This window comes from Limulus polyphemus, unplaced genomic scaffold (assembly GCF_000517525.1).
Source record: "Limulus polyphemus unplaced genomic scaffold, Limulus_polyphemus-2.1.2 Scaffold1943, whole genome shotgun sequence".
Taxonomy (NCBI): domain Eukaryota; kingdom Metazoa; phylum Arthropoda; class Merostomata; order Xiphosura; family Limulidae; genus Limulus; species Limulus polyphemus.
The window spans coordinates 112,220-129,184 of NW_013667553.1; the positions used below are offsets into that span (position 1 = coordinate 112,220).

Here is a 16,965-nt window from a genome sequence, read left to right on the forward strand (position 1 = left end):
CATTCGTTAAGCAAGTACGTAGTCTTCGATCGTCGTGTATATTACGACGCCCCCTGTTTGTTAGTAGGTTTGGGTGGCCTGCCTCGTTTCAGTGCACGTTGTAATTTATAAAGATATTTCCTTGTTAGCCTATAGCTCCTTTCATTCAGAGTTATCTTAAATAGTCTTGTTATACGATAGATGAACTATATATAAACTTTGAAAAAGTGTAATTTATTCAACATAAGATTTGAGTTTATTTCTAAGTTATGTTTAATATTTTAAGTCGGAGAGGATTGATTTTTCTTTTTATTGAAAATTTTAAATTTGAAAGTCAGGAACTTCAACACCACCACAAAAACAGTTCGCACACAATATCCAAGCGTTTGCTTACATGCAGTCTCAAGGCTGCTAATTAACAGTTGCATATTTCGAACTCGCCCCCACCCAGTGGCACAGCGGTATGTCTGCGGACTTACAACGTTATAAACCGGGTTTCGATACCCGTGGTGGGCAGAGCACCGATAGCCCATTGTGTAGCTTTGTGCTTAACTGCAAACACACAAACAAACAATTTCGAACGTAGAACATTGACAGCATTAATTGGTAGTTGTGATCTGTGTAGGTAGCTTGCTTGACGAGACATCACTGGTAATTACATTTGACAGAGACTATTGTATTTTCTTGTCGTTATTTCATTAGGTAATCGCTTTATTATTATTATTATTTATTTTATGTATTATTATTGCAGCGAAGTATAGTGATAGTTTACAGCCAATAGGCGAGTATGTTTTAACGTGACGTCACACATTAAGGAGTTTATGTATTGACATAAAATTATATTTTCTTATACCTAAATCTTGATGTTTATGCTAGAATAAAGAATTACGCTGTCCAACCTTTTAATGGTTAAAAAAAAAACACGAACGTTAGAGTTGAAATGAAATTCCAGCTGTTTGTAAAGTGGTACCAGTAAAAGAATGTCATTGACCTGGTTCTGCTGTTGAATAGTAGCGATATACGGAAGCGAGTGCAAAATGATCTTTCGGATCTGCAAAAATCTTACTATCATTGGACCGTTAAGTATGATCTAATGTTTATTTAGTGCCAGTAACAGAAAATGTTGACAATTTCGTGAATATGATATAGCACTATGTAGTAATGAACGAGTGTTAATTCGAGACATGTTGACTAATGAATGATTCATGTGCATCTCACCTTGACACACATTAGACTCGATTTAATATTTCACCTGAGAGTCGGTGCCTAGAGTTCAACATTTACAGTTTTACGAAACAAAAACTGAGAAATATATGTAATATAAACGAATGACTATCTGAACTGTATGTGGCGGAACCTTGACAAAGCAGTTCCTGAAAGTCTAACTAACAGGTTATTTTTATTTATTCCTCTAGCGCATGCGTGTGGGATATCATTAACCCTAAACAATGAGGAATTACAAGCGATATGTATTCGGACTTGCAATGCTAGAAACAGTTTCAATACCCGTGGTGTGCAGAGCACAGATAAACCCATTGTGTAGCTTTGTGCTTAATTACAAACAAGCGCAAGTTTCTTGTTAAATTCGTGAATACTTTATTGTTATATTATTATTGGCGTAAAACTTCCATCTTTCACGTTAAGTTCGGACTGAAAGTAATAACTCTTCAGTACGATAGATAATGTCCTCATGGTAAGTTTTATTTACAGAAATAATTTGAATTTTCAAATCTGAATGGCACTTCTTGCGCACGTGGGCTAAACGGCCAGGTCAGAGACCCTTTGGTATTCGGATATCCTTCCGTAACTTTGAGCTGCTGACCATAAGGAGGGCAGCCAATCAGCCAGAAGCACCCACCGCCACAAGGGCTTTGCTCGGATTAACTTTTGCTTTCGTAATGCGCCCATGTTTAGCACCATCACCTCCAACTTGTATATCAACAACACCAGTTTATTAATTAAACCAAGAATCGCTGTTAAAAATTATTTCTGCAAAATTTTCACATACCACAAAGTATTACGTCTCCGTGTATCTCAACATGATCAGGCGGGGCGTGGTCTAGTGGGTAGAGTGCCCGGACTGTGAATCCGAGGACTTTAGATCGCGTCCTGTTGTCATGAAAACGTACTGCGGACGTTGGAGGCGTGAGTGCGTTTTAAGAGTAACAGTCATATCCTACTACTCATTCAGTCAAGAGCAGCCCAAAAGTTGAACTTGGGTGCTGCCTTCCCTCTAATGTATATCTTCAAAATTAAGGACTGCTATAGATACAGTCCTTCCGTAGTTTAGTGTAACAATTCTTAAAGAGGTCCTCCATATGGTCCTTGAGAAATGAACCTATTTCCAAAATAGTCGTTATAGGTGAATACTTGTTTATTATCATAAAGTGGTAACATAATAATAACAATAATAAAACACATACACATTATACAACCGTATCTCACAGAAATGCGACTTTATGTAATATGTTTTGTTAAAAAATGTTTCATGTTTATCATAAAACAATAAATTAATGAGAATGAAATAAACATGAATAAAACGCTGCCGCATGTTAAAGCAAGCACATTTTGGAGTGTTTACCGTCAGTTGTAACATATTCGTAATATTGTTTTTTATCACTAATACTTTGGTTAAAGTACTTTTATGCAGAAAATATTATTCTTTCTTTGGCTTGGGAAAAATCACAATTATTTCTCCAAAAGGTGGCCGAAGGCTGACTGGAAGGGTCGCCTGTTTTAACTACTTGCACCACTTTACAGTAGTGTGCTGTCAGTAGACAATAAAATGACGTCACATACGGGACGCTTAACGTTGCATTTTTATACTGTCGTGACGTCAGTAAAATTTTAGCATGCCATGAATCACGAGTAGCATTATGCACTCTGTAGGCTACAACACTGCATGACATACGAACTTAAAAAGCAAGAAATAAAAATATTTGTTACTCTTAATTTTGGTTTTATTTACTCTTGAAACAGAAAACTTTTGGGGACCCTGTGCAAGTACATATAGTTTTAAGGGTGCAGGGAGTTTCTCGTAGTATATCAATGTTTATTTTCGTACCAGTATCAAAACAATTGTAATTAATCAGTTAGCTCCAACTAAAGAAAAGTTAAAGTTTTATCGTCAGACTTCCTGTGGATTTCTATTTCTGTGATAAGTCTTCGGTAGCCTTATTATCAAAATCCCTTTTACACTGTAGTCTGTCTCATGGTAACCAAAGAATGCAAAATAAGAACTTGTACATATTGAAATAATTCATTTGATTCATTTGAAATATAACTTTTAAAAATACAATAATGATATCATCATTTATATATCGCACTGCCTTGAGGTGGGGTGGGGTCAAAGGGAGAGGTAATGGTTACCCCTTACCAAGGGGGGGGGAAGCAAAATCTGGTGTAAGAAACATACTCTAGGATTTAAAGTAAAATTACAGTATCAGGCCTACCTGAAAAATCAAACTGAGAGACAAAAAAATTATTATGGGGTTGGGGATATTTGGTATTGAACTTGTAGTGTTTTAGCCAGTGTTTCCAAAAGTGGGGGCCGCCAAAAATGGGTCGAAAACAAAAATGCTGAATTAATTTTAATTCTAAATAAACAACAAGTCAATAAAAAAAAAATTATGTTGAATTAATTAAATGATACAGTATGTCGAAAGTAGATGATATTGTTTTTACTACGGCACTATTTTTCAATCACCATGCTAAAGTAGTGGGGGCATTTTAAAATCACATTTTAAGGCATTTGTATAGGTTGGGAGGCCTCAACCTTTTTATTCACACCAAGGGAGCCTCAGACTAAAAGAGTTTGTGTATCACTGCTTTACGCATTATCTAATTGCCGCATTTGTCTTGGTGTGTAGGATTTTTCAAAGAACTTTCGCACATTACAGGTTTCATACAGTAAAGCATGACAACCTAATATTAAAGTGCCAAGCTGTGGACCGAAAGGTTCTAGGTCCGAGGTACGATGCCGTTGGACAAGCTCCAACCTTTTGGCTACGAGTGCTTATAAGGGTGACAGTCGGCTCCATTACTTGGTTCAAAGTCGGATAGAGTTCTTTTGGCAGAGGATGCTGCTGACTGCTGTGTTCATTAATTCAAAATTAGGGATGACTATATCCGGACTCTAGATGTCTCTGACCCGGCTTTTAGCCTGTAGTGTCGCACAAGGCGTTATTCAAGTTGAAAATTCTAAATACCAATACTTTCTAGAGCACACCCTATTTACTGTTTTTTGTTGTTAACCTGTCGGGGATGGTTTAAGCTTATTACACTGTCAATTTTAATAGCCTATACGATCCCCCTTATCTTTCAACTAGAAATGCCCAAGTTCGAATCTTGCCTTCGTCGACTGTCCTCCTCAGGACTCTTCAGAAGACGAATAAAGGATTAGTAGAATGCTGGTAAATTTATAATTGGTATTGGTTATTTAAAATGATGATAATAAAATATTTTAGGCTACTAATCGTAACAACGACTGGATTCCAATCGCCACTACCTTACTATAAGTACAGAATTTGAAGTGTCCCCCTTTTTTTTTGGACCAAAACACACCATTTTGGTGATAAAAAATATCTAACTATATACAAGAATAATTGTTTCATGGTACTGTATTGTTCCCTAATGTTATGGTAATGTGTATTGTAAAAACTGCATGTAAGTTACTTTCGGACCTCGATGTCCAATAATAATAATAATAAAACTCTTGCCAATATCCAAAAGCCATTTTTGTACTCTGCCGCTAGACGACCCTGTCTTTGTAATAAAAACAAGGCATGCTATGTCTTTGTGTAGGACAACTATCGTATGTCTTCACATGAGGATCTGGTTACTGTCACGAAAGCACATACACACAGCCATTAAGAAGAAAATGTACCATGAACACACTCTTTCATTCAGCAAGCCATTTAACTAAGAATGTCTTCACATCCACTCCATCTTTCCATGGTGGCTTATTAAAAACATTTACCAGAACACCTAATCTGACATACTTTTAATACAGCTTTGCTTTTAAGCGTTCTTCATCTTTTGTTACTGTGACTGGCCAACTAGTCAATACTTAGAATTTTTTATATTTTTATTCCCGCTCTACAATTCACGCACAAACACAAATCCATGTTGGATCACTTATGTGGGACATCGGACATTTACGGGTTGCAATTTCACAGCCCCCAAGATTTTTTTATTTCACATACCCTGTAAATCTATTAATCATTCTCTCGGACATTCATATTACAGACACCCTGTAAAAGTATTATACATTGTTTTGGACATTTCTATTATAAATTATCCTCCAAAAGTATTGTACACTGTAACAAAGTGTGTGTGTGAGTTGTGATTGTTAAGTTTATGAAATAAAATAAAATGTTGTCTTTTAAGATAAACTTCTAATCAGTTCACAGTACGCGAACTGGTGATGTGACCTCATTTCTGTGTGTATTCAGACACTCCTTGCAAAAATGAGCATTCAGAAGATTTTCAAGAAGTTGAAATACATAGAGAAAAGTACAGTTTGATCGTTTCGAAAATATTCAAAACTTTTTCTTTCAACGCCTTCTTGGGGCGGATTGTGGAACCGAGATTTCAGTGTTCGTGTCCCATTTCCACCTAAACAAAGAAAAGCAATATCGGGCTTCGTTCTTTGGGGCTGTGAGTGTCTTATAAGAATGACTTTCGAATCCCACTATTCAATCTGGTAGCAGTTGTTTCACAAGAGTTGGTAGTGGGTGGTGTTGATTTAATCTATCACTTCAAAATTAGGAACGGTTAGTACAGATAGCTCTCGCGTAGTTTTGCGGGAAATTCAACAAACAAACAACGTATTTTCTAAAATTCGTAGGTGTTAAGGCAAAACACAGAATACAAGGATGTAAGATAAGTTATTAGATCTATCAATTTAGAATAAGTTTACTTATCTGTAAAATTCACAGTGCCAAGTTTGCACATCTAGTAAAACGGTAATTGTCTCTATGATAAGGAAATTATTTGTTATAAATATTCAAGCTAGGCCAGTAGGTGTCACACTTTTCGTTCCTATGTACAGGAATATGCCGTGTAATAAAAGTCCTAAGTTTGTTAAATAATACTTACAAGAACTGGATTTAGTTAAACTTGTCGAGCGAGTACTTGAGTGTTTAAAATTGGTCTAGTAAGTTCTGGTTTTAGGTAATACTCTTATCACGTCTAAGATAAATCGTACAAAAATTAAAGTTGTAGCTAGCTTTGAAATAAGTGTACATTTCTATTGGATCACTACACAAAGAATGGGAGAATGTGTAGTTTGTCATCCAACGAATAGTATTAGCTGTGAGCAATTTCAACGCTGAAATTCAAAAGAAAAGAAATATTTCAAAGTAATTTATAAGATATTTAAACTAAGACTGATAATTCTAATAGCGTCATTTTCTATTGTCCTCACGTAAACGGCAGGCATAAAACAAAGTTTAGGTATTGTTACAAACACACCTCTTACTCAAAATACGTTCGACGCAGGTAATGATGTGAAAAAAAAGTTATGAACATTCAACTTTTTGTGATTTCCATTTTAAGGCGCCATGTTTCATCAGCTTAGACGTTATGTTATCAAACTTTAAAATAAAAGTATGTTTATGACAGTGCTTAAAGTTGATATTTGTCTCGGTAAAGGTTGAATTATATCAGTAACTTAGGTTTTTAATTAAATTGTCAAATTTAACGAAAACCGAACCTGTAACTACACAGAAACAAAGTAATCCCCCCCTCTCTTTCTCTCTCAATAATTTGATCATCCATTGCTAACCTATCACATTAATAATTGTCTCAAGCTAAATAGAAAGTTAAGGTATTGTATAGAGTGGAAAGTCCCCTGGCTTCTCATCTCATCTTATATCCCAATAAAGCTTATATTGTGAATAACAGCCCTGATAAAGTTTACAGTCGATGGGTTGTGGTTTACGTAGAGCGCTTCAAATTAATTGCGACGTCAAATTACGAAAGCAGTAATTCAGCAGGGGTCTTAATCGGTGGTGTAAAGCTACAATCATGATATCATGACCGAGCAACTGGTTGCAGTATTTTATTTTCTTGTAATCAGCGGTCATAAATAATACTTAAGTTTGCCAATCATTGAAGGCTGAAAATTTGAAGAAAAGGAGGTCACTGTTTAGTTTATACTAAAATATTCATTATAATGTCACTAAGTCTGATTCGATTAAAAACCAGTGTCCCGTGTTTTTGTCAACCTCTACTAACAAGGGAGTTTGTAAGTGTGAAATTCTCCTAACTAAAGTTTAATTCATTGTGCATCGTTTCACAGTTATTTTTATCTCAGAAAATTGTCAGTCGACTAAACTGTCTTTAAACATGCCTATTCGACTAGTAAATATTGTTTTGCCTCATAACTGACATTAATTAGAATGAACTATTTATTTATTTTACTGCATGCTTAACAGACTTTTTTTTTTTACACATTGTTCTAAAACACACAAACTATGGTCCTAAACACATTCTAGAAAATCATAGTAAATGTTTCTTTTTTCCTTTCCTTTCCTAGTAGTTGTTTGCCTGTACTCACAACAGGGTTATGTTTTTTAAGTTAAGAGTAGTAACTTCGTTTGTTTTTCTTCTAAATCTTTGTCGTGCAATCAGATTAGTTTTGAGCACATTCTAAGTGGGATTTCAGTTCTGAAAGAAAAAAGTTGCAAGTTCGAAATATCAAATTAAAATAAGAACAGTTTATAAGGAATTCTTTACTGTTCATTGATGAAAAAAAGGATATTTGACGTTTCTATTAGTACCACGTTAAATAAAGGTTTAGTCCTAGCTGCAAACACATCTTTAACACAACATTTTCGCTCCACATCCACTTAAAGAAAAACATACCTTCTTGTATAAGAAAGAAATTCAATTCTGTGACCTTGGAATTAATTTTGCAAGCAGTTAATAAATATACATGGATCTTGTGATCTTAACAGGCAAGGTTTCATTTTGCCAATTAAGGTAGCGGTCCTGAGCTTTATGTTCTTTGCGATGTTTACTCAGCCATCAGATCGTGTATCTCGTTAGGACTGTGAAGCACACTTCATTTTTACACAGGTAGTTCCAGTGCTGTGCATCTAGGAACCCCTTCTCACCATTTTCGATGTTTGTGGGTCGCACCTTTTGGTGGCTCCCACGTGGACTTATGAATAAACCAAATCTCACCCTTGCTTTTAATTCGTAGATCTCAGCCTCCTCGACTTTGTTATCCCCCTTTCTAACTGTTTTTCGTTTAGAGTTAAAACCAAACTAAAGATACCAGTCGAATAAATATGACTGATCATATTCACTTAACAACAACAAAAATATATACTTCAGCGTGTGATAACTTATGAATGTTAAGTATTACTTTTCTTTTGGATATTTAAGTGTTTTTGGCGGCACTACACAGATAGAAAGAAGAAAGAGAGAGAGAGAGGGAGAAATGTTTTCGAAATTCAAGCATTCTTGTGCTAATGTTATTGTTTCATAACAAAACAATATAATTATCCGTACAACATGAAAAGACACGGAAAGTCGTGCTGAATCATACAAAAATTACTCGTCAAACTTTAAACCTAATCCAAATTGAATAAAACCGTTTCTAAAGTTTGATCTAGCCTACGTTTACGTTCGATTACGCATAGAAAACATTGACGTAGGTCAGTAACGTGGTTGATAAATGTGTGTATTAAACATGAAAGCGAGGTTATTTCTCTTGTGAATTAAATTTAAAAACATTAACCCAACCATCAGATGTGTATCTCGTTATGGCTGTGAAGCGCGCTTCATTTTCGCACGGGTACTTCCAGAGCTAATGCACTTGGCAACCATCTCTCACCATTTGCAATGTTCGTGAGTCGCAACTTCTGGTGGCTACCATGTAGACTTGAGAATGAATCAAAGCTGGGGATCCGTGGTTCATATCCTGTTTATAAAAGAAAATCGTAATCTGTCTTAATTTGAACTTCAGTGCTAAAAATATAGTTAGCGCACGATCTTTCGAAGTTGATTTAAACTTACAAACACTATAAAATGATCTCTTAACACTCCTGCTCCAAGGTTTTTGGTGAATTAACTACTAATATGAATATATAGTGCAAGCCAGATGTTGCATAACGAATCGCTTAAACTACTACATATCAAGTGTGAGTTTATTTATAAGGTGGTGGGAATATCGAATTGTTATTTTCCAAGGCCGAGCGTGGCACAGTGGTTAGTTTGTTGGACTGTGGAGCTGGGGATCTGTGGCTTGTATCCGGTTACTTAAAAGAAAAAAAAAACTCCCGATTCGCACTTTTGGAGTTGTGGGTTCTGTACAAGATTAATGGTCAAACCCCATTATTCGGTCTGAACAAGAGCCCGAAATCCAACATGCAAAGCTATTTTCCACATTTTTTGTACTGTGGATCTTTGGATTGGGATTTAGATCCTCTTGTCAGGATCTCAGAAGGTTAGATTCTATCGAAGACCTCTTCCTCTCTCCTGCACAGTTGCAATCATGGTGCAAAATACACCATCGTGTCTGCTAAATGCTAAACGAATTATATGTGAGGGTTGTGTCCTGTTTACAGCCTTTAAGTTACAACGACTCCTTTCAAAGCCATGTTCATTTATATACAACTTGTAGCATTTTGTATCGGAATATACATTTCTTCGCTTGGTGTGTATAGTCTTACACATGACAAACAGTCCTGTATATCGCGACACATTCATTTCACTAATTCATGACAAGAGTATTAGACATAAATACCCTAATTAATACTTTTTTTATTATAAACTAGGTAAATGATTTTTATATTTAAAGTCTAGCATAAGGTTGCTTGCTGTTACTCTTAAAGTACATACTAACTGGAGAGAGGTACTTAGGTATATTTTTATCATGTGTGATATAGCAAGACAGTGACATCAGTAACTCGTTTTTATTCATATTTTTATTAAAATAATTATTTGAACTATGTAAGAGCCTGTCGTTTATCGTCTGAATATCTGTGTAGGTAATTTGAACGTGTGCTGCAGTGAGTATCGAGTGTTGTATTGGTTGTAATCGTCTTTTGATTAGTGTTGACTGTTGTATTGGTTGTAATCGTCTTTTGATTAGTGTTCACTGTTGTATTGGTTGTAGTCGTCTTTTGATTAGTGTTCACTGTTGTATTGGTTGTAGTCGTCTTTTGATTAGTGTTCACTGTTGTATTGGTTGTAGTCGTCTTTTGATTAGTGTTCACTGTTGTATTGGTTGTAGTCGTCTTTTGATTAGTGTTGACTGTTGTATTGGTTGTAGTCGTCTTTTGATTAGTGTTGACTGTTGTATTGGTTGTAATCGTCTTTTGATTAGTGTTGACTGTTGTATTGGTTGTAATCGTCTTTTGATTAGTGTTCACTGTTGTATTGGTTGTAATCGTCTTTTGATTAGTGTTGACTGTTGTATTGGTTGTAATTGTCTTTTGATTAGTGTTGACTGTTGTATAGGTTGTAATCGTCTTTTGATTTGGGGTTGGTGATATGTTTATCCATGCTCGACTAACATATTCGTTTATTGGTCGTATATGTTGTTTGTATATTTTAATAATGTTCTGTGGTGAAGTTCCTGAATTGTTACCTTACAGGCTCTTGACATAATTTGCTCGTCTCCACATTTTGGTTCGAATCTGGTTAATATGGGTTTTTCAATTTAATTTAAAGTCATGTGTGATACCTAAAACTTTAGCTGACGTGAACTTTGGAACAAATAAACAATACATAAAAAACTAATATTATTACATAACAAATAACGCATTTTGTTATTTTTTTATTATTTACATGATGTATTTCAAAATGCCCTTGTTAGTCAATGTTTAAGTATTATTTCGTATTGAAAACGATACCTAGTTTGAAGGTATAAACTAGAGGGCATAGACCAGATGGTTTGTGATAATACTCCAACTATGGCTACGAAATAAGATCGTATTTTATTAATTATTTGAGACGTTTCATGAGTTCTGAAATTACATTTCCTTGTATTTTTGGTCCTACATTTAAAATCTAAGTATCTTTTTGAATTAAACTGTATGGAACGCTTCTGTGGTTTTTAAGAAGTGCAAGTTGTCTCTAGGGCTTGGCTAAGTCACGAATTTAGGGTTACCGTCATGGTTGTGATTAATAGAGAGATAACTTTGGAGATTAGCTGGGAAACGTTAAAACGTCTTACAATTTTGTGTCTGCTCGTTCCATTATGTACGAACAACAAAATCCTAGTTGGCAAAATAAAATAGAACTTTTAAATATTTCGTAGTTATTTTTACGTTGTTCAACTACTTCGTAAACGTATGAATAGGAGTTTATCTTTTATTGTGTATATATATATTTCTAATTCGACGCACGATATTTGTAACTACTACCACTACACCAAACCTAATGTTTTATATCTAGTTTTCGAGTCTGAAAATGGCGTGCGCAACTTACAAAAAATCTATTTATCATTCTTTATCTGAAGCAGATACACAATCGGTGGAGTTAGGCCAAGAAATCTATACATACTGTAGTTCAGATAGTGAACCTTACAGTTATTCCATAGCAAGTGAATTCGTAAAAGAAATAAAAGACGTAAAAATAATTTATCCATAGTAACTATCTATAATGGAACTCTTAACGTTTGTATGTTTCTTTCACCTCTCCTTTTTAACCTATAAAATACTGCGAGATTCTTGAGTTTTTATTACCAGAATGACCCATGCACAGTAGTTCTTTGAGATCTATAGAAACGACAATGACAAATGACTGTCTTGAACTTGTTCGATTTTATTTACCGGTGCCATTCTTCTGGATCCACATAGCCCCTCGGTTGGTGGTGTCAAATTGCCTTAGATTCTAGTAGATTAGTAAACTCTCAAGGAACGTATATCCTTAGTTCCCTGGAGTGCGAAAGTACCGGGAAAGGTGAAAAACCCATGAACTGTGACTTTCAAGTGAGTCAGTCACTTACTCTAGTACGTATAAACTCCATCACGTGAAATACTATGTAGCTAAATTTTGATAGTGCAACTACTACTGAACTGAACTGCAACAGTAATAAGAATAAGACATTGAAACTTGCATCATCTCTTGATAAAATGTACTGTTGTTGGTAAAGTGATTCTTCACAGAGTTCGGTTGTTTAGCATGGCAATAAACTGACAGAATTAAATTTCTTTCTAGCAGCTTCTGGCTAAATGAGGTTTAGCTTTGTTTTGTTGTTTATTCTCTTTAACGACGGTCCTTGATATATGTCAGATATTGTAATAAATTGATGGATAGAAAGGTAAAAACGTTTTTCTTTGCAGTAAATATTTGTGTATCGGATCTGTTCTCATTTAGCTCTCTGTAATACAACAGAATATTATTTACAAAATACCAATGTGTCAAAATGCCCTAAGTTTCGTTTTGCAAAATTGACTTAATTAACTACTAATTAACTTTGGAAAAATAAATAAAGACTTTGGGGGTACGGGAAGCTGCTAAAATTGGAAGTGTTCTGCGAAACAATCTAAGGTAAACATGATAAATCACCAAACATTTGCATTGGGTGGACTTCAGGCTAAAAACTAGGCAAATCACATGATCTATGAAGGCTTCTGAAGGAATGATACGGCCATACTTAATCTATAACGATCAAAAACTCGATGATCTCTTGGAGTTTCGAAGTGATCGGTGATATAGTTGGAACTCTAGTATACCTACTTCCCTGTTATGTCTCGTCTCATTGATGCGACCACTTGGAGGGCCTACGCAAGATCTGTTTACATATATCAAACTTGTGGACTTAACAGCACAAATCCAAGTTTAAATGGGTTAATTGTGAAAAAGAATCAATTTATTCACACTTAATTTTAAGCAATTAATTTCAGAAACAAAACAAAAGAACTGTTTTTCTCATTGTTTCTATTCCCCCAATATGATTGGAATAGGTTTCGTTTTTCTACTTAATATTGACTCTAAATAACTGGTTAATGTGAAGTTTTCCACATCTGAAAATATATATGTGTGTTTGTGTGTGAAACCCGCTCTTTGGGATTAAGGTATATGTAGAGCTAAAGGGCACTAAAATGAGCATTTACTCGAACTTTTCATGTGTTATTGCCTGTTACTATTGTTTTACTTTTGTTTTCATAGGCTCACATGGTTGCAGCATTTGAGCAAAGTCTTTCCAACATGACTGGCCGACTTCAACACCTTACTGCATCGGCTGAACAAAAGGTGGGTTTAATATAATCTAATACGTGGATAATAACTAAGCATTGGGTTTAGTCTGAGCTTAATATATGGGTAGGAAAACTCAAATTTTCGTTAATATCCATTAGTTCCATATCACTTCGGTTACAAAAAAATGGTTAGATTATCTTTTTATGCATATTGTTATTGTGTGTTAAAACAAACTTACCTAATCATTTGTATATTATGCTTTGTACTTTTTATCAGAGGCGTTGCTGGGCACTGGCATACGCAGCTCTTGCCTCGATTCTAGTTGACAGTGCCCCGAATCCCCAGTTGGTGTCTTGAAAAATCAGAATAGAAAACCAAGATCGATATTGTACTGAAACGCCGAAAATTCTCGCGCCTATGGGCCTGAGCCCCTAATCTTTTAAGCACTTAGCGACGTATCTGCTTTTCATGTAGAATACGTAAAACCTGATCTTTGTTCATATTCCAGTTTCCAAATTTTTGACTTACTTTTAAAAAATAAAAATAAATAATGAAAAATATATGCTCGTATGTATCTTACAAAACATAGGATATTTGATTTATATGTGGAATATTTTTAACAGGACTCTGAGCTTGGAGAACTGCGAAACACTATTGAGGCTCTAAAAAAACAAAGTGCAGAAGCTGGTCTTACCAAGATGGCGCTACAATCAATGCAAGCAGTTCAAAGAAGTAAGACTACATTGATATTTTATAAATATAAAAATTATAAAGAATGATAAATCAAGTATGACTATTGAATTATTAACCATTGTATGTATAAATCATGAAGAACAAAGGTTTTTTTGGTTTTTTTAACTTGTACAACTTGTTTATTTTCAGCTATGCAAGGTAAAATGTCAAGGCAATTATCTACTGATTCTGTATCAAGCGTAAATTCCCAGTCAAGTGCTTGCAGCGGAACAAGTGGAAGTTCTATGAGATCTGATATTACTGGCAGTAAAGGAAAGAAGAAGAAGAAAGGCTGGGTTAGTTCATTACATACAAAATAACATACCAATGTATTTTTACACATAGAAAATGTTTCAAGTGTTGTGGTAACCGTTTACCTCTACATGACGTTTGTTTATAAGTTATATGAATACAAAAACGTTGGGTGCGTTGACAGTAACTTTTGCCTAATCATGTATAAAATATTGTTATTAGTTACTTGTTTTATTAAGAAATAGTGCCACAGCAGGTGACTTCACATAGGGTGATCGTTTTTTTATCTTTCAAAAACAACCGTAATGTATTGTTTTACGAGACTTTCTACAGAATATCTTATGATTAAAAACCCTTTTTCAGTATTTATTCTGAAAAATTTGTGGGCTCTTTTTATTATAGCTGCGCAGTTCGTTCAGTAAGGCTTTTTCTCGAAGTAAAAAGAACAAAAACGGTTCCGTATCGGACGTTGAGGACTTGAAACATATCCAGTCGGATTCTTCTACGCCAAATTCTCCTCTGCTAGGTCCTCATCCAATGAATGGTGGTATTGCAGGCCAATCATTGAAGTCTTCTCATTCATCGTCAGCGTAAGTGTAACCAGCTTAGTTTTATTAAAATTGTTTGTACGTATATTTTGCATGTACAAACCTGTTTAAATTTGGCCCCATGCATCTGTCTACTCAAGCCCATCTCAAGAGGTGACACTTATTTTTACAAGTTAGTACGAGTTGAAAGCTTTCTCCCTTGAATATGTCTTTTTGAATAGTAAATAGTCATTGACGTACGAAATCTATGGATTAAGAAATACCATGCTTGGATCCGTTTATCTGACTTGAAAGTGCAGTAAAGTATAATTCTTCCTGTCCTAATCTTGTCCACACATATTAGGAAAGCTTAATTCCAGTCTCCGTAGTCAATGAGAAGTCATAACATAAACAGAGGCTGGCTAGTAAATACATAATTGACACATCATTTTGAATATTTCCTTTGCTATCTGTTTGATTTGTTCTTCACTTAACAGTCCTAAACCTGCATTTTGTTGATAGGCAAGTTTATCTTTTGAACATCAGTGTGTCTGAATGCCATATTGCTATCAGAACCTAATTTTATGAAAGTTAAACTCACCAGAGCTCAAACTGTTTTTCTTCTACTTTCTTCTAAAATATGTTTTTATTTTGATTATTCTTAAAGGTTAAAACCTTATTCTGTTGGCAGAACTTCATTAACTTTAATGTCCTTGTTACCTTAAGGTCATCCTGACCTTTATGCATAACAAGGACATTAAAGTTAATCAAGTATTAGTGTATGAAATTTTTGTTTCTGAAGTTGGTCAAGTGATGGAAGTGAAGTCCTAATTCTGTATAAAAAGTAAAAACAAAATATATCAATTAATACCTAAGGTCACACTGATGTTAAAGCCTTATAATAATGCTTTGTTGGAAAAAGCTGGGTACTCTCTGCTTATAAAGGCAAATATGAGTCTTCAAATCAGTGTTATAGAGTTTAAAGTATTTTTCCTATATATTATGCCAAACTTGGTTCGTAATACAGGTTGATTATAAAGAAAACTCAATTTAGAATTACTACATCCTAGGGGAAATGTATTTCACCAGAGGTATATTTAAAAATCCTAGAAACAGAAATAAAAAATGAGTGGACAGGCTTGTCAAACTTAACAGGCATCATGCTGTGTCTTAGTTGACTGATTTCTTCAACAATGATCAGGGCTCACGTGATCAACTATCTCCAATCACACCATGCAAAATATATTAAAAAAACATCCATATAGCAGCCAAGAATTAGTCCAAAAACTGTTTATATCAGATTAAACCAGGAAAGAATGGTTTCAGTGGTGCTTAGAGCATCATAAGCTGTAGATATTAAATTATCAGAAATGTGGTTTGATAAACCACTTTAATGTAACTGTTGTTTTTCTGTACTAATAATAAGATACGGAGAAATGAAACGATTGATTTTTCTTATCTTGTTTCACCAGTAGAAGCTGCTGGAGTTGATGTAACCGTGTGAGGAAATCTCTTGTAGCAGGGATTGGGTTCTATGATTCCCTTTTAAAGACAAAAAACAATAAGGATATACTTGAATGTTATTGTCAATCATGCCTATAATGCTGCATTTCCACCCTCCTGACAAGGGCTTTTCAAAGAGGAAAATGCAACAATCCACCATGCTAATAATGCCCATAATTAATTAACAGAGCATGACAGTTACGAGATCTGAATCTTATTGATCATCTTTGAGATTAACTTGAACATCCCATTTGCTACCATAATCCTCTGCTAATTACAAATCACACTCCTCAACAAATGGATTATAACCAAACTATATGCTTACTATTATCGTCTGGAGTCTATAACAGATAGAATCCAGGCTTTTATCACAGCAAAAGATAGTCCAAACCAGTATTAACTAGGAGCCCTAATAAAATAGCCAGTCAATTTTATTGGACAAAACATTCAAGGTGGATCTGTGATCAAGATGTTTTTTCTTTTGCAAGTTGGAATAGATGATATTATAAGCTAAACAGTTATACTTAGAATAATTAAATGTCTGAAATTGGAAGCCTGTTCTAGGTTAGTGTGAAGCTTCTGTTTATGGTTGAAAATAAGTTGAGTTTGTATTTCATTATCATCTTATTGACAATGTTTTGTAGGTATTGCTCATCTATTTAGGTACTTTTCACTGTATGTGTATTTTGTAAATCCATAATATTTTTATCTGACTGAAGTACATATATGTTTTTTATTTTGTATTTAAAAACAAAACTCCAGAAATATGTGGCATTAAAATTCACTTAAAACCAAACGATAACACACTGCA

At 34.6% G+C, this 16,965-nt stretch overlaps 1 protein-coding gene across 1 annotated transcript in view; it reads left to right on the forward strand.

The window, feature by feature from the left end:
• Positions 1-16,965, forward strand: part of LOC106465436 (neuron navigator 3-like) — a 140,296-nt gene that overhangs the window by 110,080 nt on the left and 13,251 nt on the right. Inside the window, exons 11-14 of the mRNA XM_022393335.1 lie at positions 13,111-13,194; positions 13,764-13,872; positions 14,023-14,168; positions 14,527-14,714. Coding sequence (XP_022249043.1) covers positions 13,111-13,194; positions 13,764-13,872; positions 14,023-14,168; positions 14,527-14,714 — 527 coding nt within the window. The remainder of the gene's footprint in view (positions 1-13,110; positions 13,195-13,763; positions 13,873-14,022; positions 14,169-14,526; positions 14,715-16,965) is intronic.